We start from the raw sequence: 24597 nt of genomic DNA, 5'->3' as shown, positions 1-24597 counted from the left end.
GGTGCAAGAAAAAGGTGTTTTTATTAAAGCACAAGGACGACTCTTGGGCAGAAAGAGCTGCACTGGGGTTGTGATTGGTTATATGCTTTTAAGTGGAGGAATGTACAAATCAGTTTCCAAAGGGATATTCACACGTTAAAGATGACATAGGATCCAGGAGCCCTGGCTATTATTGTCAAGATAAGGTGTTTTTTTTGCCTCTAGCAAAGCATTAAGATTGGAAGTTCCTGGAGGAATGTCATACTCTGCAGATCTCAAGTATTTGTCAATGGGCTGCAAGTTATAAGGAGATTTAATGTTATCTGCATTTCCTTTTGCCTTTGTTTTCCACATCAGCCAACCGTTTCTTTTCTCCCTGCCTATGTTCTCAGGCAGTCACCAGTACCTGAGGAATGTTTTACCCATCCCACCTTAACTGGGGGATGTTTGGAGGGTATCTGCTCAGTGTAACTCACACATTCTGTACAATGTAGTCTCCCAAGTCTCCCAGAGTCTAGATTAGAAAAATGAATGCAGGGTGCAACAGAAATTCATGTTCAATTTAGACACCCCATTTTTTTCCCTTCAGCTGTACAGTTTCTTGCAAGGTAAGAAATGCAAAGCCATGTGAAGATATGGATTGTCATGTGTTTTTGTTTTGAGCAATGTAAACTTACTTTCCTAAAATATTTTACATGAGGGAAAGTTAAACGGAAAATATCAGCCATCATGTTGAATAAAATATGAGATGGGACTAAATAACATTTTACAGAGACCTGGTTTACTCTTTACTAGAAAAACACACTTCTACAATGTAGAGGATGATGACATGCAGGGGGTTTTCCTTGTTCACCTTTTACCTGGTAGTAAACCTGTATTACATCATTTTGCTTTAAAAAAATGGATATGGTCTAGGTTAGGTAATTATCAATTGGCAACATGATATTTATATAAAATATCTGCTCTTGGCCAGATACAATAATGGACAATTATGACAACCATAGATAAAGGGAGAAGTTATGTCCCCTTCCCAAAATCACTGTGCCAAATCTGTGTTCAGCTCACAATTTCAAGTATTTAAAACTTCCATTTCTATAAATATAAATAGAATAACCTTTAAAAGTAGGGTACACGGTATACATTTTTTTCTAACTCAGCAAACACATGGAATATTCTCATTTCTGTTCTATAGACTACCTATAAACACATAGATACATATGTTACAGCAAATGCTCAGCGCCCAGGAAGAGACAAGTGGCACACCCTCGGGGAATCAAAAACTGTATTTATCACCGGTGCTGGCCCAGCAGAGTCACCTCCAAAGGCTGAGCATCTGGCTTAGTATGGGTTTTACAGATCTTTCATGCCTATGTGCTTCCGGGTTGAATGGGACTACTAGTCAAGCTTCTGGTTCCTGGTTTCTGGCTGATGGAAGAGGCAAGCAAGATTACAGAAGCCAAAAGCATTCAAGGGGAGTATCCAACCTTGGACATCGGGCTGGCCCTTTTTACTTGTGTTTACCAGCTTTCCTTCTCACACAGGGCACCGAGATTGAATGCTATTAGAACAATTTCCTCATAAATTACCATTTTACCAAGTACTAATATACATAATCTCAGAAGAGGAAGTACAGTGCTGAAATCAAAACCGTTTTTTAAATGCAAATTATCAGTGTGATACATTATTTTGAACAAAGGAGAAACTGGCAATATATGAAGTTGTGTGCTGTTAGAAGGCCTGTCCCCCTGCTTAAAACAAATGAGAGAAAGTGACTTTGGAAGCCTGTTAGATGTATGTGAAACTTTAAAAGAACTTAGAAATACACTTTCTGAATTTGGAAAAAAAGGTAAGGTACTGGAATACTTCTGTTTGGGGTGTAAATAAAATTTTGGAATTTCAAATGTTAGTACATCTGTTTTTTCAGCTACTTTATATAGAGTTATAAGGAAATGAAACATTAAAAGCCAGTAGAAGCATGTACATAGGGGCCCCATTTCCCCTTGGTGTGCTAAAAAACCTGCATTCAACCCTGTCAATTTGAAGGTCTAATTGGCTTTGTTAAACGGCTTGTGGGTGGGGGGACATTGCATCCGGCAAGGAGAGGCTCCTCTGAGTGAAATAGGACAAGGTTTTTAAAGGCCAAAGGAGGGGATTAAAAAGAAAAAGTGTACTAGCAAGGAATGCGTGTTCATGCAAAGTTGCCTCTGGGTGGAGGCTGGGGTCCATCTGACCTGCTCAGACTGCCCCGGAAGTTCCACTTTGGCCTCGCAGACTCCCGCGGTGGCTGTCCTTTGAGCGCCCGCGCCGAGTGCCCCTAAACTGCGAAGGCGGAGAGTGGCCCACGCGGGGACACTCAGGAGCGAGGCTCTGCGTTCCCTGCCTGAGAGGAGCCTCCAGGAGGCGGGGCGCAGCCCCTCCCCAGCCCATAGCCGTCAGTGCGCGTGTCTCTCCCCCGTCCTCCCCACCCCCCCCAACCATGGTGGAAAGCTCACGCGCCCCTCTCCCCCCAGAAAGGGCAGGTTTGCGCGCCACCTGCTGGCCGCCGGGAGCAGCGCAGGGGCTCAGAGCCTCCCGTTTAGTGTTGTCTGGCACCCCAGCTGGGGTGGGACGTCAAAGCCAAGAACCTAGAAGGGTTAAAGGAAAATTATTTTTCTTCGGGGCACCTGGGTGGGCACAGTCCATTGAGCATCTGAATTCGCCTCAGGTCCTGATCTCATGGTTAATGGGTACAGGCCCCAAAATGGGCTTTGTGAGGACATGGCAGAGCCGGCTAGGATTCTCTCCCTCCCTCAAAAATAAATATTAAAAGATTTTAACAATTATTTTCCTTCAATAGTTTGGTGGTCTATGGTGGCACCTTTTGAGGCAGTGGCAGAGTGAGCACACTCACTCTGGAGCTGCGGGTGGGATCCTGAAAACTGGGAGAGCCAGAATAGAGTAAGACTTCCTTCCAAAGTCATCTCTCCCAGATAGTGCCTGGCCAAGAAAGGAAAAGAAACATTACTTGTCCCCTCTGCCAACCTGAAAACGAGCTACAATGAAAGGCAGGTAAGTGTTTACTTGGGATTAAAGAATTGCAGTTTGGGGAGCACCAATTCCAGCAGTAACCAGAAAAGTGTCCCATCTGTGGGGTGAAAGCAAGGGGTTTTCAGGAGAGGAAGAGGGGCAATTACATGGCTTGGATAAAATAGGAAGAAAATACGCACTGGTACTAACAGGCAGTAACTATGACCAATTCTGGAGAATATCTCATGGGCACTTGCAAAGAATGTTTTTTTGCTGCTTTTGGATGAAGTATGTGTGTGCAGTGTACCTCTCTGAAGTCCATCTCATCTAACATCATACGGTTGATGTTTTCTGATTTTGTCTGAATGTTTCATTCATTGTTGGAAGGGTGTATTAACGCCCCCCTTCTATTACATAACTCTCTCTCCCTTAACATCTGTTCATATTTGTTTTATACATGTAGGTGCTCCTATGTTGAGTGAATAAATATTTACACACTATATCCTATTGTTGAATGGACCCCTTATTGTAAGGTAATACCCTTCTTTGTCTCAATAATGGCATTTTATTCTTTTTAATCTTTACATTTATTTATTTTTGAGAGACAGTGGGGGAGGGGCAGAGAAAGAATGAGACAGAATCTCAAGTAGGCTCCAGGCTCTGAGCTGTCAACACAGAGCCCAAACGTGGGGCTCGAATTCATCTGTGAGATCATGACCTGAATCAAAGTCGAATGCTTAACCGACTGAGCCACCCAGATGTCCCTCAATAATGGCATTTTAAAATGAAAATTTATACAGAATTCAGTCACAAGTTATCTATGTAACAATCTTTAGTTCATCACTACGACCCACATACATGGTTAACAATATGTAGTCATGACGCATCATCTTGTGTTGTTTTTCAGTTAATATTCAAAGACACTTTCTAGTTGAATCCAATCATCATAACTACTATTGATGCATGAAAAATAGGCCCTGACCAACACAATGGATTTTTCAGCAACAACTTTGCTTCATATGCAGTTCCAAGAACTATTCTAAAAAAAAAAGTTACAAAATTCTGAATTTAGAATTCCCAGATGATGTCACAATCCTACCTTTCTTATATTTTTATAATAGGCCATTAGGCAAAATTATAAATTAATATCTAAATTGTGTGTTAAGACTTTCTTGATAAAGGTTTTTCCTAGTCAGGGATTTCTAATGCAAAGTCTAACCTTTTATCTGATTTTAGCAATGCTATATGTACAGTGTGAGAAACTACATGTTGACTAAGGAATTAAAAATCACTTTAGACTGCCATTCGTTCACTATCATACAGAGTGTGAAACTTCACATGCCTACAATGGTTTTTCTACTAGTCAAGTTTTTTTCCATGCATGTAACAATGAATAACTTCTCCAGCATTAATTTTTGTTATTCTCCTACAGTGACCTCTTCCTGTAAAGATTTTCTTGTGTCATTTCCCATTTAAGGAGATTAGACTGTTATTCACTGGATTTTCCTGTGCACCCTATGACCAGAGGCCAGCTAATGTCTCTTCCCCTTTGATTGTAAATATAGGGTTCCTCCAAATGCAGTTCACTCATGTTGTGTAAGGAGAAGTTAAAAATGAAGGCATTTCCATAATGAATATGACCATGGAACTTCCCCCACCTGAGTCCTCTGGTTGGTTTCACATTAGCGCTGTGGCTGAAGGCACTTCCATGTTCATTCACTAGAATTAGAGTGAGTTCCCTCATGGTCTCTAAGATCAGAGTTTGTAACAAAGGCTTTTCCACATAGAAGACATGTATATGGTTTCTCTGCAGTGTGAGTTCCCTCATGGTCTCTCAGATCAGAGCTTGTAACAAATGCTTTTCCACATAGATGACATGCATATGGTTTCTCTCCAATGTGAATTCTTTCATGTTCTAGAAGATCGGACCTTGTCACAAAGCCTTTTCCACATAGATGACATATATATGGTTTCTTGCCAGTGTGAGTTTTCTCGTGTTTTCTAAGATGAGAGCTTGTAACAAAGGCTTTTCCACACTGATGACATGTATATGGTTTCTCTCCAGTGTGAGTTTTCTCGTGTCTTTTAAGACAAGACCGTCGAACAAAGGCTTTTCCACATAGAAGACATTTATATGGTTTCTCGCCGGTGTGAGTTCTCTCATGTTCTCGAAGGTAAGAGTTTTGAAGAAAGGCTTTTCCACATAGATGACAGGCATATGGTTTCTCCCCAGTGTGTATTCTTTCATGTTCTCGAAGACTGGACCTTATAACGAAGCCTTTTCCACATAGACGACATGTAAATGGTTTCTCACCAGTGTGAGTTTTCTCATGTTTTCTAAGATTAGAGCTTGTAACAAATGCTTTTCCACATAGATGACATGTATATGGTTCCTCACCAGTGTGCGTTCTCTCATGTTCTCGAAGATAAGAGCTTTGAACAAAGTCTTTTCCACATAGATGACATGTATATGGTTTTTCTCCACTGTGAGTTCTCTCATGTTCTCGAAGATTACAGCTTTGAAGAAAGGCTTTCCCACACAGGTGACATTTATACGGTTTCTCTCCAGTGTGAATTCTCTCGTGTTGTCGAAGATTCGATCTTGTAACAAAGCCTTTTCCACATAGGTGACATGTATATGGTTTCTCCCCAGTGTGAGTTTTCTCATGTTTTCTAAGACAAGAGCTTTGAACAAAGGCTTTTCCACATAGATGACATATATATGGTTTCTCACCGGTGTGAGTTCTCTCATGTTCCCGAAGATTAGAGCTTTGAGTAAAGGCTTTTCCACAAAGATGACATGTATATGGTTTCTCTCCAGTGTGAGTTTTCTCATGTTTTCTAAGATTAGAGCTTGTAACAAATGCTTTTCCACACTGATGACATGTATATGGTTTCTCATCAGGGAGCGTTTTCTCGTGTTTTCTAAGACAAGAGCATTCAACACAGGCTTTTCCACATAGATGACATGTATAGGATTCCCCTCCAGTGTGAGTTTTCTCATGTTTTCTGAGATCAGAGCTCGTAACAAAGGCTTCTCCACACTGATGACACGTACATGGTTTCTCACCAGGCTGAGTTTCCTCGTGTTTTCTAACACAAGAGCTTTGAACAAAAGATTTTCCAAACAGATAACCTGTATATGATTCCCCTCCAGTGTGAGTTTTCTCGTGTTTTCCAAGATCAGAGCTTGTAACAAAGGCTTTTCCACACTGATGACATTTATATGGTTTCTCTCCAGTGTGAGTTTTCTCGTGTTTTCTAAGACAAGAACTTTGAACAAAGGATTTTCCACAGAGATGACATTTATATGGTTTCTCTCCAGTATGAGTTCTCTCATGTTTTCTAAGACAAGAGCTTTGAACAAAAGCTTTTCCACATAGATGACATTTGTATGGTTTCTCTCCACTGTGAGTTCTCTCATGTTCTCGAAGATTAGACCTTGTAACGAAGCCTTTTCCGCATAGAGGACATGTGTATGGTTTCTCTCCAGTGTGAATTCTCTGATGTTGTTTAAGGGAACTACGAACAAAGGCTTTTCCACATAGATGACATTCATAAGGCTTCTCTCCAGTATGAATTCGCTTATGTCTAGTTAAAGATGAAAAATACCTGAAGCGCCTCCCACACTGATTACAAGCAAATGGATTCTCTCCTGTGTGACTTATTTTGTGAGTATGAAGGTTGGCGTTTCGGGTGAAGTGTTTTCCACATTCATTGCATCTATAGAGTTTCTGTCTAGTGTGAGTTAAGACATGTTGCGTCAATGTGTAGGTGTGAATGAAAACTTCATACCCACTATATACAGAGAGGTCTTCTCCTGCATGACGTTTCGGCTGTTGGGAAAGAGATGAGAGACTGTTATAGGACTTCTCCCAAACATGCATACACCCAGTTCTCTACCTATGAATTCCAGGCTGGCCATTCAGTGGTAATCTCCAACTAAAACCTTCCCCAGATCACTTACATGCACATGGGGTGTTCATCACTGACATGCACAAACATTTTTACCCTTGGTAGCATCTTTATTGGAGGGCTGAGTGTTTTTGAAGATATCATTATGTGTCATCCCAATAAACCATGGTTATGCAATTATCCATTTCTCAGAACAATTATAGCTTAAATCCAGGCTAATTTCTTCCCCAGATTTAAATTGTCAATCACATTCTGTGAGAAGGTACTTATACTAATTGTTATGTGATTCTACAACTGATGACATAGGCTCCACCCAGGCCTTGAACATGAATAGGCAAGGTTCCTCCTCATGACACTTACTATTGTCCAGCAGTTAGGTGGGTCCTTCATGTAGATATCTTGCATAGATATTATTTCTTGCTTGTTATGGCTTTTTTTCATGCCTAAAATAATTGAGGAAAAAAAGAAATAAACCTGAGAAACACCTTGAGTAGACTAGGGGAATTAAAGTGTTGACAAGCTCACAAGACCAGGCAAGCACACATGACCAAATAATGTGAAATTGAGGAAAATACTGGTGAATAGACATACATTTTAGAATAATATCAATTAGAACAAAACTCAATGTTTAAGTTAAAGAAAAATAAAATAATGATGGGCTGTTGCAGAGAATATCAGAGTGGAAATCCTAAAAGAAAGACTAGAAATCATGACACAGACCACAGTGTGAAATTTCACCTCCAACAAGGACAGGAACATTGCTTGCCTGAGGTGAAATGTAAGTACAGGTACATGAAGAGAAACTCATATGGAAGAAATAATGACACAGTCTGAGGAATGTTGTCTCATTGGCCACTCACAGTTTCTGAAGCTGTCGTTCACTCAAGGAAATCTGCACTGACATCAATAAGACCCTGCTTACTCACTAGCCTTCTCACACTGAGCGCATGTTTGCAGCTCACCTGGACTCCAGCCTTGGGGAGGTCCTCTTTCTTCCCTCCACAGCTCCCCTCTTTGCTCCCACGGGGAGATCACATCTGATCTGAAGAAATGACACCCTATATCAATGGAGAATGGTATGTGAATTTTCAGTTCTGTGCCAAGAACAGCGCCTGATGTTCTACTGTACAGGCAACCAAGGAAGAACATGAGCGTGGAAGAACAGCCCAGAGAATAACACCTTGAACACTAAAAACATTGATAAATGTTCTGAGCCTGACACTGCACCCAAGGACAGTAAGATCTCTGATTGCTGATGGTCCTGCCCAAGCTGAGAGAGAGCAGAAGTCTTAGTGTTTGCATCCAGAAGGAATTAAATGTTCTCACAAGGGGATTAACACTATTTTCAAAGGAATACAATACACATAAGCTCCACCAGAATATTCTGTGGAGTTTTATGTGGAAAGTGATACAAGATATTACATTTTCTACCGTGCTCACCCTTCATCATAGTGCCCAGGACAGAAAATATTCAGGATATTTATTTATTCATTCAAAAAATATTCATTGTATTCCCAGCATTGTTCTGGGTCTTGGAGAAACTGCAGTAGATACACACTTGTGGCCAAGAAGACTGTATTCAAATTATCATGTAACATACATGATGAAAGTAAAGACAGTTACAAATTCCATCTAGTATTCAGAAATGCTACAAAAGAATATGAATTAGGGCAGACAGCTATATTAGAATATGTGGAAGCTCTCCTGGATACAAGGTTAATAAACAAAAAGATGGATGGATGGAAGAATGAATAGATGGCGACAGACTCACCCACAGAGACCAGATGACTAATGTTCTCCAGCATCACATCTCTGTACAGCGTTCTCTGGGATGTGTCCATCAGGGCCCACTCTTCCTGGGTAAAGTCTACAGCTATATCTTTGAGGGTCACAGATTCCTAAAATATCAGATATTGTTTCAGTAGGGCCAGGCTGAACAATCCCTAGGGGACAGCTGTCAACATGATAGTGATAGCAGAGTGAGGAACTGTATGTATAGAAACCTCAAACTCCATTTGTGATTCATATCAAATATTCTCCCATGCTGATCTGCTTTCTGCCTTTCAGACACATTAAAAAAACACACAATTACTTCATTATAAAGGAATCTCAATAGGAAATAACCTGGCAACATTCTAATAAGCTGGCAATTTTGACTTTCTGGGTGGTAATTATAACCTAGGTTAAATAGTACTATTGAGAAGTGCCTGGCTGGCTCAGTTGGAAGAGCATGTGACTCTTGGCCTCAGGGTCATGAGTTTAAGCCCCATGCTCGCTGTAGAAATTACTAAAAAAAGAAATATATATATATATATATATATATATATATATATATATATGAATAGTGGTACTGAGAGTTCCAATGAGCTAATGTGCAGATGCTTCTTTTACAGCAAACACTTCATACGTACAAGTGTAGGTATATAAACATTAAAGGTAGACACCTATGAAGCAATGCCCAGCATTCTGCAGGATGAACAACTCTCATGCAGAACTTGAGGTCAGCAAGTCGCACCTCTCATGTTACAAACTCACTTGTTCTTTATAAGGTATCAGGGCAGACAGGTCCTGCGGTCCGGTTAGGGGCTCCTGAGATGGCTCGTCCAAAGGATGGCCCCACAGTGATCTCTCCTGCAGTGAGCTCTCCATTCTTAACAACAATGATGACTGCATCAATAGTCCGTATGGTAATCCTGTTTTTTCTGTTGAAAGGCAATAGAATCCTCTCGATTACTTGTAGCCTCTCCAATCCTTCTAAAATTGCAACAGGATTCTAAATTTGACTCTAGTTTTACCCACATTCTGCCAAATACAGAGTTAATTTTTTGAAAAATACTCCCTAGGCACTGTTTTCAGATTTCCAATTTTAAAAAGTTTAATTATAACGAGGGAAAATGGGTGAAAAGGGATAAGGGTAGTAAAGAGGATTTAGTCATCTTTGGAAGTTTCCAGATTAGTCAAGTGTATGTTACCAAACCTTTAGTAAGCTTAAAACTGAGGGGAAAAGAAATGATGGCTGATTTCCTCTCTCACACAAAAGTTTCCTGTACTCTCTGGAAAACTGCAGAGCTGACCTGCTCAAAGGCCCGCCTCCTCAGTGGAGCGTAAACTGCTGGTCTTGCTCATCTCTAGCACCAGTCACCACGTGCCGAGGTCACTGCAGCCACTACCATGGCCCACGGGTAAATCACCCCCCAACCGAGCCCATACACTGCATGAGGAAGGAAAACTCTGCATATTTCTTTTCTGCAAGGACATCCTTAAGGAGCGGGAGATGCACTGGTGTAAATGCTGGAAAGGAGACTTCTTCCTGATCCATCCCTGACCAACAAAAAGTATCCGCGCGTCCTGGCAACAATGAACTAGAACCCAGACCCTTGAAAACTGCCTGGATGCACTTAGAAGACTTGGGCCAAGAGAAGCCTTCCCAGCCACAGGCAACAGAGGCATCATTCAGGAGAAGGATCGCATATCCACCCACCTGCAGTTGCATCATCAAGGGTTCGGCCACCACATCTCTTCCTCCGGATTTCCACTCACAGAGAGTGCAAACCGTATGCAGGAAAAGCTGGGCAAGGGGAGAGAAGCCAAGAGACTCCAGTCTTACCCACAATTCCCAGACCCCCTGGTCATGAATCCCTGATGTGCCTGCATGCGACCCCCCAGCTCCCCCTACAAGAACTCGCCACATGCCCTGAGACAATTGCGGGAGCTCTCACTTCTGCTTGGATCAGAAGTGACAAGGCTTTGGCTACCGCTGCTCGTCAATAAGATAGGAATATTCTTTTTTATTTTCATACGAGGGAATGAAAATCATTATTTCTAAGTTAACTGCCAACTTTTTGATAGGGATATTTAATTCCCTCCCTGAACCCCAAACCTAAAAGTGCCCGACTTAGAAAATGTACAAGGCAGAGGTTTTGTTTTATGAGGGAATATATTTGTTCAATCTGACATTGTAGTAAAGTTGTAACTGGAATATTGTCGTATATTAGTCATCACCACAAATGACACCCCAGCATTTCATAAATCGTATATTTAAACATATTGGTAAAGACTGAATTCTTACCAAAATTTTGTTTGTACTTAAATGTATTTCACGGAAAAATGATATTGTATCACAAACAAAAGTAGACATAACTCACCTCCTTACACCTGGAGTCCAAAAAATAAGGAAGACAAATTCAAAGTTTAATAATAGGACTCTCTGCTTGGAAACTTAAGAACATTCACTTAACTAATCCTCAGAATAGATCCTGCTGTTTTCAGTACAGTCACTGTTATGGACCGGATGGCAGTGTCCCCTCCAGCCTCACCCAAGTCCGTATGTCAAAGCCCTAATTCCCCATGTGATGGTACCTGGAGGTGGGGCGTTTTGAGAGGTAATTAGGTTTAGATGAGGTCTTGAGAGGAGGTCCCCGATGAAGGGACTGGAGTAATTCTTAGAGGAACACACCACAGCTCTCTCTCTCTACCAAGTTAGGACCCAGTGAGAAGGCAGGCACATCAAGGATACTGAATCTGCTGACACCTTGGTCTTGGGAGTTCCCAGGCTCCAGAACTGTGAAAAACAAATGTCGGTTGTTTAAGCCACCGATGTGTGGTATTTTATTATTGCAGCCCAGAATGACATGGACACATGACACAGTTTCAGGAAACTTTAGCAAGATGAGGAAAGTACATGGCGAAGGAATGATACAGCTAGGATTTCAGTTGCGTTCTGTTTCCCAAACTCAGATTTCTAAACATGGTCCTCTTAAGTGGTATAGCCCCCTGCCAGGTCTTACCAGGAATGCCCTGTCAGATGAAGAACCGGAGATCCCTCCAGCAATCAGAGCCTCTCCCTTTCCAGCTCATCCACTGACACCACTTAAAGTCTATCAGCCCCTAATTCCATCCCTTTTACTGCCCACCTCAATCCCCATGCACTCTTTTCTGCATGCATGCAGGACCAAAAAAAAAAAAAAAAAAAAAAGGAACTTTATTCCAACTGCATACACGGGACCTATCCCAATGCCTGGTTACATGGCTCATGCTCAATAACATCTGAGACCAAAAAAAAGCATATTTTGTTAGTTCTGCCTTCTTACCTCCCTTATACGTCCATTTCTTCCACCCACTTACCGACCAACACCCTGTGACAGACAACAGTCATGGATTTCTCAAAATCTAAAAATTCGTATAAATAGTTTTCTTCACCCCAACAACTAATGTTCTGACGTTGCCTGGGTGTCCAAGGATTCAGTTCATTCTGACACCATCTTCCTGGAGTCAGCATCAGATCCCACAAGTTCAAAGTCTTAGCCCCATGAGACTTCCTCTACTTCAGATGCCAACCATAAATGTAGTGCCCAGACTGCCCACATTTTCTGCCGAGAGCATTGTGGATTCAAGGGTTCCCACAATCCCTCAAATTAGGCTTGGCATGTTCTAGAATGACTCCTAGAATTTAGGAAAACACTTTACTCAGTTTTACTGGTTTATTACAAGGATGAACAGTCAGATGAAGAGGTACACGGGGTGAGGTCCAGAAGGGTCCCCAGGGCAGGATCCATCAGTCCCCATGGAGGTGGGCAGGATTACCCTCCAGCAGATGGAAGCTCTCACCAGCCTGGAGATTGGTCTCCAGTGTTCAAGAGTGTTTCTAGAGCTCAACCTCCAGCAACCACTCCCCTCTCCAGAGGCTGCTGGGTGGGGCTAATACCACTTACAAGCACAAATGTCATTCCTAACACTCTCCAGCTTTAACTTCTTCCCTGCTTTCTCACTGGCCTTGCAAGTAGGACCTTTAGACCTGCCATCATCTTCAGAAATCCACTAGCCTGCCTCCCCGTCCAGTCCACCCAACTCACCTGACTGTAGTTTGCTCTCAGCCCCTGGGACACAAATGGTTTGGCTTCTCTCAGCAATTTTACACAAGTTCTGTTAGCAGGGGAGGGGGGAAAGTCTCTAATAGTGCTCCTGCCTACCTCCATGGGGAGTCCTAAGGCTTTGCTCAAATAAGTTTTTAGGAACCTGACTAAAACATCTGTATTTTCTACAAGTTTTCCTAAAAGCTATATCCTTTGAGATTCTGTACACAAAGTTTTCTTGTTTTTTAAAAATTTCTTTAAATGGTCTCTTCTAAATGAGCCCTTAAATAACGCAGGATCTGACCACGTGTCCTTTTTACTCTCTAATAGAGCTCCACTCTCTGTGTGGCACAAGCCTGGTCCACAGTCTCCTACCGCAGACACTCCTTTCTGATGAGCAGAAGCCCTCACTGCCTCAAGGATGGTGCAGTGTGACGAGGCTGGCAAGACAGGAACGTGTCAGAGAACCAGGGAAACGAGAACCTGATTACCTTAAATTCCCGCTGTAAAAATTATGCTCCCTTTTGAGAGTTACTATAGGTTCACTTTTATATTTGATACAAACACATTAAGAAGAAAAAAGGGACAAACTGTTCTTTTGGGAACCAAATGCCTGTGCCTGACATGAAAATACATTGCCTGAGTTTTCTTCACAAGTAATTTATTCTTTTATATATGAAGACAGATCCTAAGACATATATACTTTTTTGTATTATTCAAAAATAGTTGAAACACATCGTATGTATGGGAAAATGAACATTGAAGGTATAATTTATTCATGGAACCTATCCTATTTTGTGCGTGTAGAGCATGGCAGTCGGTAGGATGTCAACTAAACCTGACTTGGAGAAGAGGAAGGGTCTGCTCTAGGATTTCATTTGCTTGCCTGGAGATGAAGAGGAGGGGGCTGCTGAAGGTGGTGGCCTGGGCCCAGAAGAATATAGAACCTCTTCTCCTCCAGGTCTTAACTACAGGCAGGCACACTTTGTTGTATTGTGCTTTACAGATACTGCTTTTTACGAAGGTGTGTGGCAACGCCATGTTGATCGGTGCCATTTTTCCAAGGGCAATTGCTCACATTATCTCTGTGTCACATTTTGGGAATTCTCACAATATTTAAAACATTTTCATTATCATATTTGTTACTGTGGTCTGTGCTCAGTGATCTTTGATGTTACTATTGCAATTGTTTTGGGGTGCCACGAGCTGTGCCCATAGGTGTGGGCTACCTTAATCAGTAAGTGTTGCGTGTATTGTGACTGCTCCACCCACCAGCTGTCCCCCTCCTCCTCTCCTTGGGCCTCTTTGCCATGAGACAGCCGTACACCGGCCTCCTAAGTGTTCAAGGTCTGTCACGTTAAATCAAGAGCTAGAAATGAATGAGCTTCGTGAGAAAGGCACGCTGAAAGCAGAGACAGGCCGAAAGCTAGGTGTCTTGTGCCAAAAGGTCAGCCGAGCTGTGAATGCAAAGGAAGAGTCCTTGAAGGAAATTAAAAGTGCAAGTCCAGTGGACACACGGGTGATAAGAATGTGAGGTGAGGGGAGCCTGGGTGGCTCAGTCGGTGAAGCGTCCGACTTCGGCTCAGGTCACGGTCTCACGGTTCACGGGATCCGGCCCCGTGTCGGGCTCTGTGCCGACAGCTCAGAGTCTGGAGCCTGCTTAGGATTTTGTGTGTGTGTCTCTCTCTCTGCCCCTCCTCTGCTCGTGCTCTGTCTCTATCTCAAAAATAAATACACATTAAAAAAAAGGAAGTGAACTGAAACAGACCTATTGTAGATATGGAGAAGGTTTGTGTGGTCTGTATAGAAGGTCACCATTCCCTTAAGCCAAAGCCCAATCCAGAGCAAGGCCCTGACTCTCTTCAGTTAATTCTCTGAAGGATGAGGGAGGTGAAGAAACTTCAGAAAAACATCTGATGCGAGCAGAGGATGGTTGGTGGGAGTAAGGAAAAGCAGTCGTCTCCATAACATAAAACTGCAAGGTGAGGCAGTGAGTGCTGATACAGAAGCTGCAGCCAGTTATCCAGAGGATCTGGTTGAGACAATTCATGCTGCGGGCTGCACCAACCAACAGCTTTTAAGTTGGAAAATCTACTGGAAGCCTTCTGTCGGAAGAAGATGCCATCCAGGACTTTCATAGCCAGAGAGAAGTCAGTGGCTGGCTTCAAACCGCAAAGGACAGACTGACTCTCTTGTTAGGAGCTAAGGCGGCTGGTGACTAAGTTGAAGCCAACGCCCATGTACCATCCTGAAAATCCTGGGGCCCTTAAGAATTATACTAAATCTACCCTGGCTGAACTCCATCAACAGACAACAAAGGCTGGATGATAGCGCATCTCATTACAATGTGGTTTGCTGAGTATTTTAAGCCCACTGTTGAGACCTACTGCTCAGAAAAAAATCCTTTTCAAAATATCACTGCTCATTGACAATGCATTTGGTCACCCAAGAGCTCTGATGGAAATGGACACTAAGATTACTGTAGTTTTCATGCCTGCTAACACGACATCCATTCTGCAGAATGGCAGGGGCACTGGGGTCAGACATATGGATTCAAGACCCAGAATGTTGATAAATTATACAGGAATAAAAACTTACAAAGATCTCTATAAGAAAAAAATCCAAAAACAGATAGAAGAGTTTCCCCTCTTTAACTTGTAGGCACACTTTTTTTTTTTTTTATGTGTATTTATTTGTGAAAGAGAGAGAAAGAGAGAGGGTGGGCAGGGAGAGAGGGAGACACAGAATTGGAAGAGGCTCCAGGCTCTGAGCGGTCAGCATACAGCTCAACATGGGGTTTGAACTCACAGACTGTGAGATCATGATCTGAGCTGAAGTCAGACACTTAACTGACTTAGCCACCCAGCCAACTGGGCCCTGAGGCACAGTTGTAAATATGGCATAGTTGAATAAATCCTGAAAATATTTGTTGTTAGAAAACAAAAGTTGTTTTAAAAACATGTGTTCAGAGAATGTGGTTCTGAGAAAGTAGAGAAATGATAGTGGCAATCATTCATGAGGAGATCAGAGGAAGAGTCATACAGAGAAAAACAGACAAGTGCAAATGCCCGAGGTGGGACAAGCCAAATAGGACTGTGAATTAGCAAGTGGGTGTAGGCACTGGGATAGAGAGTCATAGTAACAACCCTTGGGTGACTGCTAAAGGCTAAATTTTAATATTTATTAAATATCATTTGTTTTGTGCTGTTTTCATCGCCAGCAAAAAGTATTAGAATCAGTTTGTAATTTTTAGGAAACAAAAGACAATATGGAAGCTTTTTTGAAAGGAAAATGGATAGAAGCAGTAATATACAATTACTGAGACAGAGCTCCTTATATTTATCCCAGTACAATGATATCTGATGCAGAGTGGAGAAGGCAGACACAGACCTCAAAGGAATAAGATAGAGATACTTAATTTGGGTCTGAAATAGTTGGCTTCCTAGTGCTGGTTCCTTCTATCCTTTTTAGTATTATTATTATTTAATCTTTCATGTATGTACTTATTTTGAGAGAGAGAGTGGGACTGGGGCACGGGCAGAGAGAGAGAGAGGGGATATACAGAACCTGAAACAGGCTCCAGGGTCCAAGCTGTCAGCACAGAGACTGACGTGGGGTTTGAACCCATGAACGGTGAGATCATGACCGGAGCCAAAGTTAGATGCTCAATCGACTGAGCCGCCTAGGAGCTCCTGGTTCCTACTACCCTTTAACTTAGGAGCACAAGAAATTTAGTTTATCAGACAGAACATAAGCAGTCTTTATTCCAGAAAATAAGAGAATATCAAATCCCTAGGCTCTGCCCTGTTGATACATAATTCCCAAAGGTTTCCCAGGGTATCCTAGTCCTTATGTTGTAAATTTTTATGCATCTCTGATTTCTAACAAGCTTAGAAAATGCAAGATTCCTTGATGGAAGCTCAAGATGATTGAGAGACAGCTGTTATGTCTAGGTGCTAGGAAGGTCTTTGCGGAGTAAGGTGAGCTCAGGGGAATGGAGATTCAGAGACTTGGAGTACTGGGACCTCTTCTTTATAGGAACTCCATAGTGGTTACTGCTCTGTTGCCTAACAGAAACATATCTCCCAATTTCTGAGGTGATTTGAGTTCAAATATTAAATCAACTCAAAGTTTTGAGAAAGAGGGTACCTGGCTAACTCACTTGGTTAAGCATGCTTTGGGTCAGGTCATGATCTCAGGTTTCATGAGTTTGAGCCCCATTTTGGCCTCTCTGCTGTCAGCATGGAGCCCACTTTGGACCTGTGTCTCCCTCTCTCTGTTCCTCCCCTGTGGCTCACTCTCTCTCAAAAATAAATAAACATTAAAAAGAAAAACCATTAAAAAAAAAGTTGTAAGAAAGCCAGAAGCATGTCTTCTCTTGTAAATAATCCTTGAGAAGTTATGCAGCATGAGTGGCTGGAATCAGGTAGTGCCAAATTCCAACCGGGATTAGATTTTCCAAAGGAAATATAAAAAAGAGATGTTAACTTACGTTTTCATGTTAAAGTTTATTAAGGGTATATTGGGGCACCTGGGGGTTCAGTGGGTTGAGTGTCTGACTCCTGATTTTGGTTCAGGTCATGATCTCACAGTTCAGGAGTTCGAGCACCATATCTGGGCCTGTGCTGACAGTGAGGAGCCTGCCTGGGATTTTCTGTCTCCCTCTCTCTTCCTCCCTTCCCTGTTCATGCTCTCAAAATAAATAAATAAAACTTTAAAAAAGGTATAAATGAAGCCACTGAAATTTGACAGCTAATTTTTAATGTTTATGGTGTGAAACCTAGTAATAGGAAACCTCCCTAAAATGGAGTGGGGAGATGTGGCAGGGAAAACTTTCACACCCTAGAACACACAGTCAATTGCAGGCCCAACAGGAAGAGGGACTGGACCCTTTGGGGACTTGGCCTTGCACGTGGATACTACTCAACAACTTCAGCAGGAGGAAGAGACCTTTCCTCAGCCCCCAGAACAACAGTTCAGCCAGTGAGAAGCCACCACACTTCAAACTCTCAGTTCACTCCAGTGGACTTTTAGCTCACAGCAACCTTCCCAAATTACCCCTTTTTCTCCTTAAAAAAGCAAGCCTTCCCTTGGTTCCCATGCTTCCCTACAGTTTTTCTAAAGCTTGTTGTCCCGGATTGCTATTCTCTTTTACACATTCCCAAATAACCCCATCGTCTGTTGTTGCTAAAATAACAGGCAGTTCTACTTTTTTTTTTTTTTTTTTTTAAAGAGAGAGAGAGAATGTGCTTTCACACAGGGGAGGGAGGAGGGGCACAGGGAGAGACAGCAACCAAGCAGTCTCCATGCTCAGCTTGGTGTCCAGTTTGGGCCCCCCTGGCAGTTTTGTTTTTAAGGTTAACAATGGTAAACAAGAAACATCCCTATCAAATGTTCCCAGATATTGAAAAATTAATTTTTCATCAATTAAAAGCAAAATCCACATATTCCCAAATGGTATCCATTTTACAAACTTCATTCATTATCCCAACTTGACATAAAACATTAAGAAATAGAAAACAAAAGCAGTAATCATAATATCCCACACTTGGGGCACCTGGGTGGTTCAGTCGGTTGAGTCCGACTTCGCTCAGGTCTTGATCTCACGATCTGTGGGTTCGAGCTGCAAGGGGCTTTCGGGGCCAGGGGCTTGCTTCTAATTCTGTGTCTTCTCTCTGCCCCTCCCCCGCTAGCACTCTTTCTCCGTCTCTCAAAAATGAATAAGCATAAAAAAAATTAAGGGCAAAAAAAACCCCCACAAAAAACAATATCCCACACTTAGCGGGGGCGTGGGTGGCTCAGACGGTTGAGCATCAGACTCTCGATTTTCACTCAGATCGTCCCAGGGTCTGGGATCCAGCGCTGTATTGGCTTGGCTCAGGGTTGCAGCCTGCATTGGATTCTGTCCCTCCCTCTGCCCCTCCGCCGCTAGCACTCTCTCTAAATACAATAAAAGAAAAGAAATAAAAGAATATCCCATGCTTCTCAAAAAAAAAAAAAATCTTCAGATAGCTCTGGGAGTCGCCCCAGGAAAACGTAAAGCTGCAACACCGAGGACCTAACGACACAAAGCGATTTTCGGTGGCACCCACGCTTCTCCCCCAAGTCCCAGACACTCAGCCTCCCTCTGAACACCCCCTGCTCTGGGCCACGTCCCGCCGATCCCTCCGGCTCTCCGCCACCAGCACAGATCCCGCCTGCCCTGCCCAGTCAACTAACCAGCGCGCAAAGGGCAGCCGCTGCGGTCCCGCGAGATCCTCAACCCCAGCCCGGCGTGTCCAGCCAAAGGGGCTGTGCACACACCTGTCACCCTAACCGGGGCACATCGGCGCGTTCAGTGCAAAAGGCCCAGGGCTCTGAGTCTCACCTGGAATTCCCTGAAACAGTCAGGGCAGCTAGGGAAGAAGCAGCCAGCTCCCCAGACACCAAGCACCCCCAAACCCACTAGAGCGGCCAGTCCGCTGGCGCGTGGGACGCAAGGAGGAGCGGGACCGGAAAGGCGGGGGCGGAAGGGGGAGTGGCCCGCGCCGCAAACCGCCCGCCCCCGCTCGTCCTCCTAGGCCCCACCCACCGTGGCGACGTCCAGTCTGGCTCCCCCACTCAGGTGACAAGTCGTTCCCGGTCTACACTCACCTTCCCTCGACCCACCGGTCGTTGATTCCACGTCTGGGCGCTCTGCTCACCTTCCTTAGGCTCCGCCTCACGGTGACCACGTATTACGCCCGTCCCGCCCCTCGCCTGACACTCACTCCCCGCTCATCCTCCCTGGGCCGCGCCACATGGCTGGCCACGTCCTACACCGGCCCTGCCCCTCGGCTTTTGTGCCGTTCCCGCTCACCCTCCCTAGGCCCCTCCCCACGTTCGCGACGTCCTATACCAACCCCGCTTCTCAGCGGACGTCCCCAGCCCCAAAATCCGCTCACCCTCCCTAGGCCCAGTCTCGCGCTAGCCACGCCCCAAGCCGGCCCTGTCCTTCAGCTGACGTTCCGTCCTCGTCTCGGCTCACCTTCCCTAAGCCGCGCCCCACACTGGTTACACCTCCCACGGCTCCGCCCCTCCGCTGACGCCCCATTCCCCCTAAACCTCCCTTAGGCCCCTCCTCGCTCTGCCCACCTCTTGCATTGGCTCCGCCCCTCCGCTTAGGTCCCTTTCTGGGCTCTGTTCAACCTCCTTAGTCCCCGCCTCACGCTGCTCACGTCCTCACCGGCCCTACCCCTCGGCTTTTGTCCCGTTCCCGCTCACCCTCCCTATGCCCCGCCCCACGTTCGTCACGTCCTACAGCAGCCCCGCCCCTCAGTGGACGTCTCCGTCCCCTCCCTCTGCTCACCTCCTTAGGCCCTGTCCCCCGCTAGCCACGCCCCAAGATGGCCCCTTCCTTTAGCTGACGCCCATCCTTGTCTTTGCCCACCTTCCTAAGTCACGCCCCACGCTGGTTACGCCCTGACCGGCCCGCCCCTCCGCTGACGTCTCCTCCTGGTCTCTGCTCACCCTCCCTAGTCCCCGCCCACGCCATGTCCTCCCTCCGACCAGGGTTCTTGCTCTTCACGTTCCACCCACGCCCTGCTACCCCCGGGGCCGCCGCCTCCGCCCCTGGCCCTGATATTGGCCTGACCCCATTCCTCTCCCAGAACCACCTCCGAGCCATTCTCATCCTCCTGCAGTGAGGCCCTGCCGTCGCCAGGCCTTCCATTCGCGGTCACCTTGTGGGCGAGGCCCCTGGGCCCCGGGCTGGGGGAGGGGACCACCCCGTTGTGTGACACCTCGTGCTGTTCTGTCCCCAAACCTGTTCCCCCGGCCGTACCTGCCAGAGTGTGCCTACATTCCCGATATCCCACTGGAAAGTGAGCTGCTAGGACGTAGACGGCATCCGTTCCGTCGCCGAGTGCCGAGTGGGCGGCGACTTGAGGGAAGAAAGCCCGGGAGGGAGACGCCGGGCGACCGCGAAGGGAGAGTGAGTAAAATGAGCAGCCTAGAGGATGCCACGTGGGGGGTCCTGTGCACTGGGGGAAACGGTCCTAGTGGACGGGAGTGCCCGGGCTCGACCCAGCGGGAACAGCGGAGGGCTGGCAGAGGGGCGGGGGGGGGGGGGGGTGGGTAGCAGGGGGCACATCCCAAATGCATTCCCTTTTAACCGTATTGTGTGAGGGTCATGCTAGAGGTCTCCGTGCTTTCCCAGCCTTCGTGACATTTTGAAAATATTGTTGGGTCCTAAGCAATTTTACAGCAATTTCATGTGCACTCCGTGAGGATATTGATCATTTGTTATATTAACAGAACTAGTCTAGCAGCTCCCATCGTTCTTGTCATCTTTTGACTGAGCTGGCTGTGAGCTAAGGTTTCCAACTGTATTTTCAAGTTCCCTGTGTCCTTTTTGTACAAATGTTCAGGGATGGTACAAGTTGTTCCCGGCCCCTCCCCGCCCCCCAGGACTTATAAAATTTATTGTCGTTTTTCAGTGTGCGCATCACCTTCTCAGCGCCTTCTAGTCCTGCAGCAGCCTTTCCAGGCAGGCCTAGAAAGCTTCCCTTGAGATTCCCATTTGGGGCAGTGGCATTTCCCGTGCTCCTGAAGTAACCTAGGAAGTTCTGGATAGGAATTCAGTAGCATAGACACCGTCTCCAACCTTTCCAGGCAGACACTAGTGGCTCTTGGGTCCTCATGGCCACTTAGAATATTTCCAGAGTCAGGCAGAGCATAGGTGAAGTTCGCGGGGGTCCACGGTAACCACAGAAAGGGGTTCCTGGCATGACTTAGACTTTTTTCTTTTTTTTTTTTTCCGGTGGCTCTGAAGGGTCAAAATGCCCTGGCTGCTGTTTTCCCTGTTCCTGTGGCCCACTGGAAAAAGAAGCTGAAATACAGGATGTAGGTTGTCTAATGGACCTGGAAGGACGGAGTAAGTGAAAGGGAGTGAGTGAATATCCTATTTGGGTATTCAGTTTTTGCTATGGTACCATACATACAATATCCATTTTTTTCTTCAGATGTGTTTTTCATATGGTACGACTGCAGTGAGCTTGTTTCAGTATTTTTAGAATGGGAATATAAATACGAAATTTATGAGGCTTCTTTTCAAGAAGTAATATCTACTATGTGTGAGATATGATAGACCAATAGGCCAACAGTCAGGACAAAGTTTTTATGTTACGCATAATGTGTCATGTGTCGTGGAAACCTTATTAGATAATATTTATACCTTATTTAGCATCATTCATTAGAAACAGTTACTTAGGGGCAGCAAGAACTCACTTTCATAGAGCTCGTGGTTTTTGTCATCACTAGGTCAAGTGATGCATGGAAACTATCAAACTTAATGTAAAAAAAGTACTCATGGGTTTTATTTCCTTATGATGTGGTTTCCACATGGCACATTATATGTTTAGCATAAGGTCCTAGAATAGATTGTCATCCTTATTTCTTATATAATCCAATTCATATCCTAGGAGCAATATTCATTTTTCTTCTCTCTTCTAAAAATACCAGATTACTATTTATATGTGTTCATTTTTCCAAAATGCTGATATTGGAAATTCACAGAATAGGATAGGGCATGAAAATTCGTCTGAAAACAATCTGTCATTCAGAGACAATTGTTATTTTGGTTTGTGCATGTGTTTTCCAGGGAAGCTGGACTTAGGATCCATTTCTGCCTGTCTCCAAAGCCCTGCCTATACCAAACATCAGGCCACAGCCCTGTCTCCGTGCTGACTGCCTTTCTGCACTTCCTGCCAGCCACCCTCATGTCTGGGCTTCTGGGTTTGTGTTCTTTGTCTGGGGCTGTTGATGGACCACCAGGAGGTCCCTGGGTATCCTGTCAGTGTTTCCCAGCCACTAGAGGATGACTTGGGATAGCATCCCAGGTTCTGACACGTACTTAGAAAATTCTGCACAGGCAGCAGCAGGTAGACACCGATGTTGAAATGAATTGTTTCTAAGCTGACGGCCAAGAAGGAATTCTTGAAAAGGTTTTGGTGCAAAAAAAAAAAAAAAAGGTGGTTTTGTTAAAGCATGGGAACAGGACCTGTAGGCAGAAAGCACTGCACTGAGATTATGAAGCCTGACTACTAGAAGGTTTTCCATCCTGTAGAGGGGAGGGTGACCTTAAGGCTCCAGGAAATTGAGCCTATAGGTTCCTGGAGGTCCATTGTTAAACATGGTGTTTTTCTTGTAAATCATTAAGACAGTTAGAAACTGGGCGCCTTGGTGGCTCAGTTGTTTGAGTGCCTGGCTCTTGATTTTGGCTCAGGTCATGATGCCAGGGTCATGGGATTGATCCCTGCCTTGGGGTGCTGGCTGAGCATGGAGCCTGCTTAAGATTCTCTCTCCCTCTGACCCTGTCCCCTGCTCACTCTCTCTTTCTTAAAAAACAAACAAACAAAAACGACAGTTACAAACTCTAGTGGAAGTTTCATACCCAACATGACTGTAAATGATGTTATCTGCATTTCCTTTTGCTTTTGTTTTCCACATCAACTAACTTTCTTTTCTCCCTGCCTCTGTTCTCAGGCAGTCACCAGTACCTGAGGAATAGTCTACACATCTCACCCTAACTGGGGGATGTTTGTAGCGTGTCTGCTCAAGTGTAACTCCTCTCGCATTCTGTGCAACGCAGTTTCCCAGAGTCTAGATTAGAAAAGTGAATACAGTGGGGCGCCTGGGTGGCTCAGTTGATTAAGTGTCTAACTTCAGCCTAGGTCATGATCTTGCTGTTCCCGAGTTTGAGCCCCATGTCCAGCTCTGTGCTGACAGCTCAGAGTCTGGAGCCTATTTCAGATTCTGTGTCTTCCTCTCTCTCTGCCCCTCCCCAACTCATGTTCAGTTTCTCTCTCTCAAAAGTAAATAAACATTAAAAAAATGAATGCAGGTGCAACAGAAATTAGCATTAAGCTTTTTACCCCCCTCCTTTTTTTTTTTTTGTTTTTTTTTTTTTTTTGTTTTTTTGTTTTTTTGTTTTTTGTTTTTTGCTTCAGCTATACAGTTTCTTGCAAGGTAAGAAAGAAATGCAAAGCATAGGTTGTCATGTGTTTTTGTCTTGAGCAATGTAAAGTTAAATTGCTTACCTAAAATATTTTACATGAGGGAAAGTTACACACAGAATATCAGCCATCATGTTAAATAAAATATGAGATAGGACTAAATAACATTTTACAGAGACCTGGTTTACTCTTTAGAAGAAAAACACACTTCTACAATGTAGAGAATAATGACATGCAGGAGGTTTTCCTAGCTGTTCACCTTTTACCTTGCACTGAACCTGTATTACATCATTTTGCTTTAAAAAAATGGAAATGGACTAGGTTAGGTAATTATTAATTGGCAACATGATACTGATATAAAACTGCTTTTGGCCAGAGATACGATAATGGTCAATTTTGGCAACCTAGATAAAGGGAGAAGTTATGATGTCCCCTTCCCAAAATCATTGTGCCAATCTGTGTTCAGCTCACGATCTCAAGTATTTAAAACTTCCGTTTCTATAAATATAAATAGAATAACCTTTTAAAATAGGGTACAAAGTATAAATCCATTTTTTTCTAATTCAGCAAGCACATGGGATATTCTCACTTCTTTTCAGAAAACTACCTGTAGACACACAGATAGACACGGGGCACCAAGTTTGAATGCTACTGGAACAATTTCCTCACAAATTAACATTTTACCAAGTACTAATATACATAATGTCAAAAGAGGAAGTGCACACTGCTGAAATCAAAACCGTTTTTAAAACGCAAATTATCAGTGTGATACATTATTTTGAACAAAGGAGAAACTGGCAATATATGAAGTTGTGTGCTGTTAGAAGGCCTGTCCCCCTGCTTAAAACAAATGAGAGAAAGTGACTTTGGAA

At 44.1% G+C, this 24597-nt stretch overlaps 1 protein-coding gene and 2 long non-coding RNA genes across 11 annotated transcripts; 2 read left to right on the top strand and 1 right to left on the bottom strand.

Moving 5' to 3' along the window:
* Positions 1-738: 738 nt before the first annotated feature.
* Positions 739-20722, bottom strand: LOC122469587 (zinc finger protein 14-like). Of its 9 annotated transcripts, none has more exons than XM_043557146.1 (8): positions 19386-19922; positions 10382-11461; positions 9436-9602; positions 8672-8798; positions 7863-7958; positions 7261-7343; positions 5600-6821; positions 739-5431 (listed from the first exon to the last, which is right to left on the bottom strand). In XM_043557146.1, the coding sequence occupies exons 3-8, from the start codon at positions 9571-9573 to the stop codon at positions 4698-4700; spliced, it is 2400 nt and encodes a 799-aa protein (XP_043413081.1). In that variant the 5' UTR covers positions 9574-9602; positions 10382-11461; positions 19386-19922; the 3' UTR covers positions 739-4697. The 9 variants fall into 9 exon arrangements, with proteins under 9 accessions (XP_043413081.1, XP_043413079.1, XP_043413047.1 ...); XM_043557144.1 differs by having other exon boundaries at positions 739-5869; positions 6038-6821; XM_043557112.1 differs by having other exon boundaries at positions 739-6821; positions 10382-10468; positions 11046-11461.
* LOC122469794 lies at positions 5050-13888 on the top strand. The gene is made up of 2 exons (XR_006293683.1): positions 5050-5159; positions 13083-13888. It is a non-coding gene; the product is annotated as an uncharacterized LOC122469794 (long non-coding RNA).
* LOC122469772 lies at positions 20587-22699 on the top strand. Its single transcript, XR_006293662.1, has 3 exons — positions 20587-20703; positions 21544-21645; positions 22372-22699. It is a non-coding gene; the product is annotated as an uncharacterized LOC122469772 (long non-coding RNA).
* Positions 22700-24597: the final 1898 nt, after the last annotated feature.

This window comes from Prionailurus bengalensis, chromosome B1 (genome assembly GCF_016509475.1).
Source record: "Prionailurus bengalensis isolate Pbe53 chromosome B1, Fcat_Pben_1.1_paternal_pri, whole genome shotgun sequence".
NCBI classification, from domain to species: domain Eukaryota; kingdom Metazoa; phylum Chordata; class Mammalia; order Carnivora; family Felidae; genus Prionailurus; species Prionailurus bengalensis.
Note: the sequence above shows the minus strand (reverse complement) of the source record. Positions and strands in the feature narration are given on the sequence as shown.

What these genes read in the sequence shown, in the direction of transcription:
- LOC122469587 (XM_043557096.1), bottom strand. Translation starts at nt 9,573, where the DNA reads ATGCAGTCATCATTGTTGTTAAGAATGGAGAGCTCACTGCAGGAGAGA. An exon ending in TAGTCATCTGGTCTCTGTGG is followed by an intron (nt 7,959 to 8,671) that starts GTGAGTCTGTCG and finishes CCATTGATATAG; the next exon opens with GGTGTCATTTCTTCAGATCA. An exon ending in TCCCCAAGGCTGGAGTCCAG is followed by an intron (nt 7,344 to 7,862) that starts GTGAGCTGCAAA and finishes CAATTATTTTAG; the next exon opens with GCATGAAAAAAAGCCATAAC.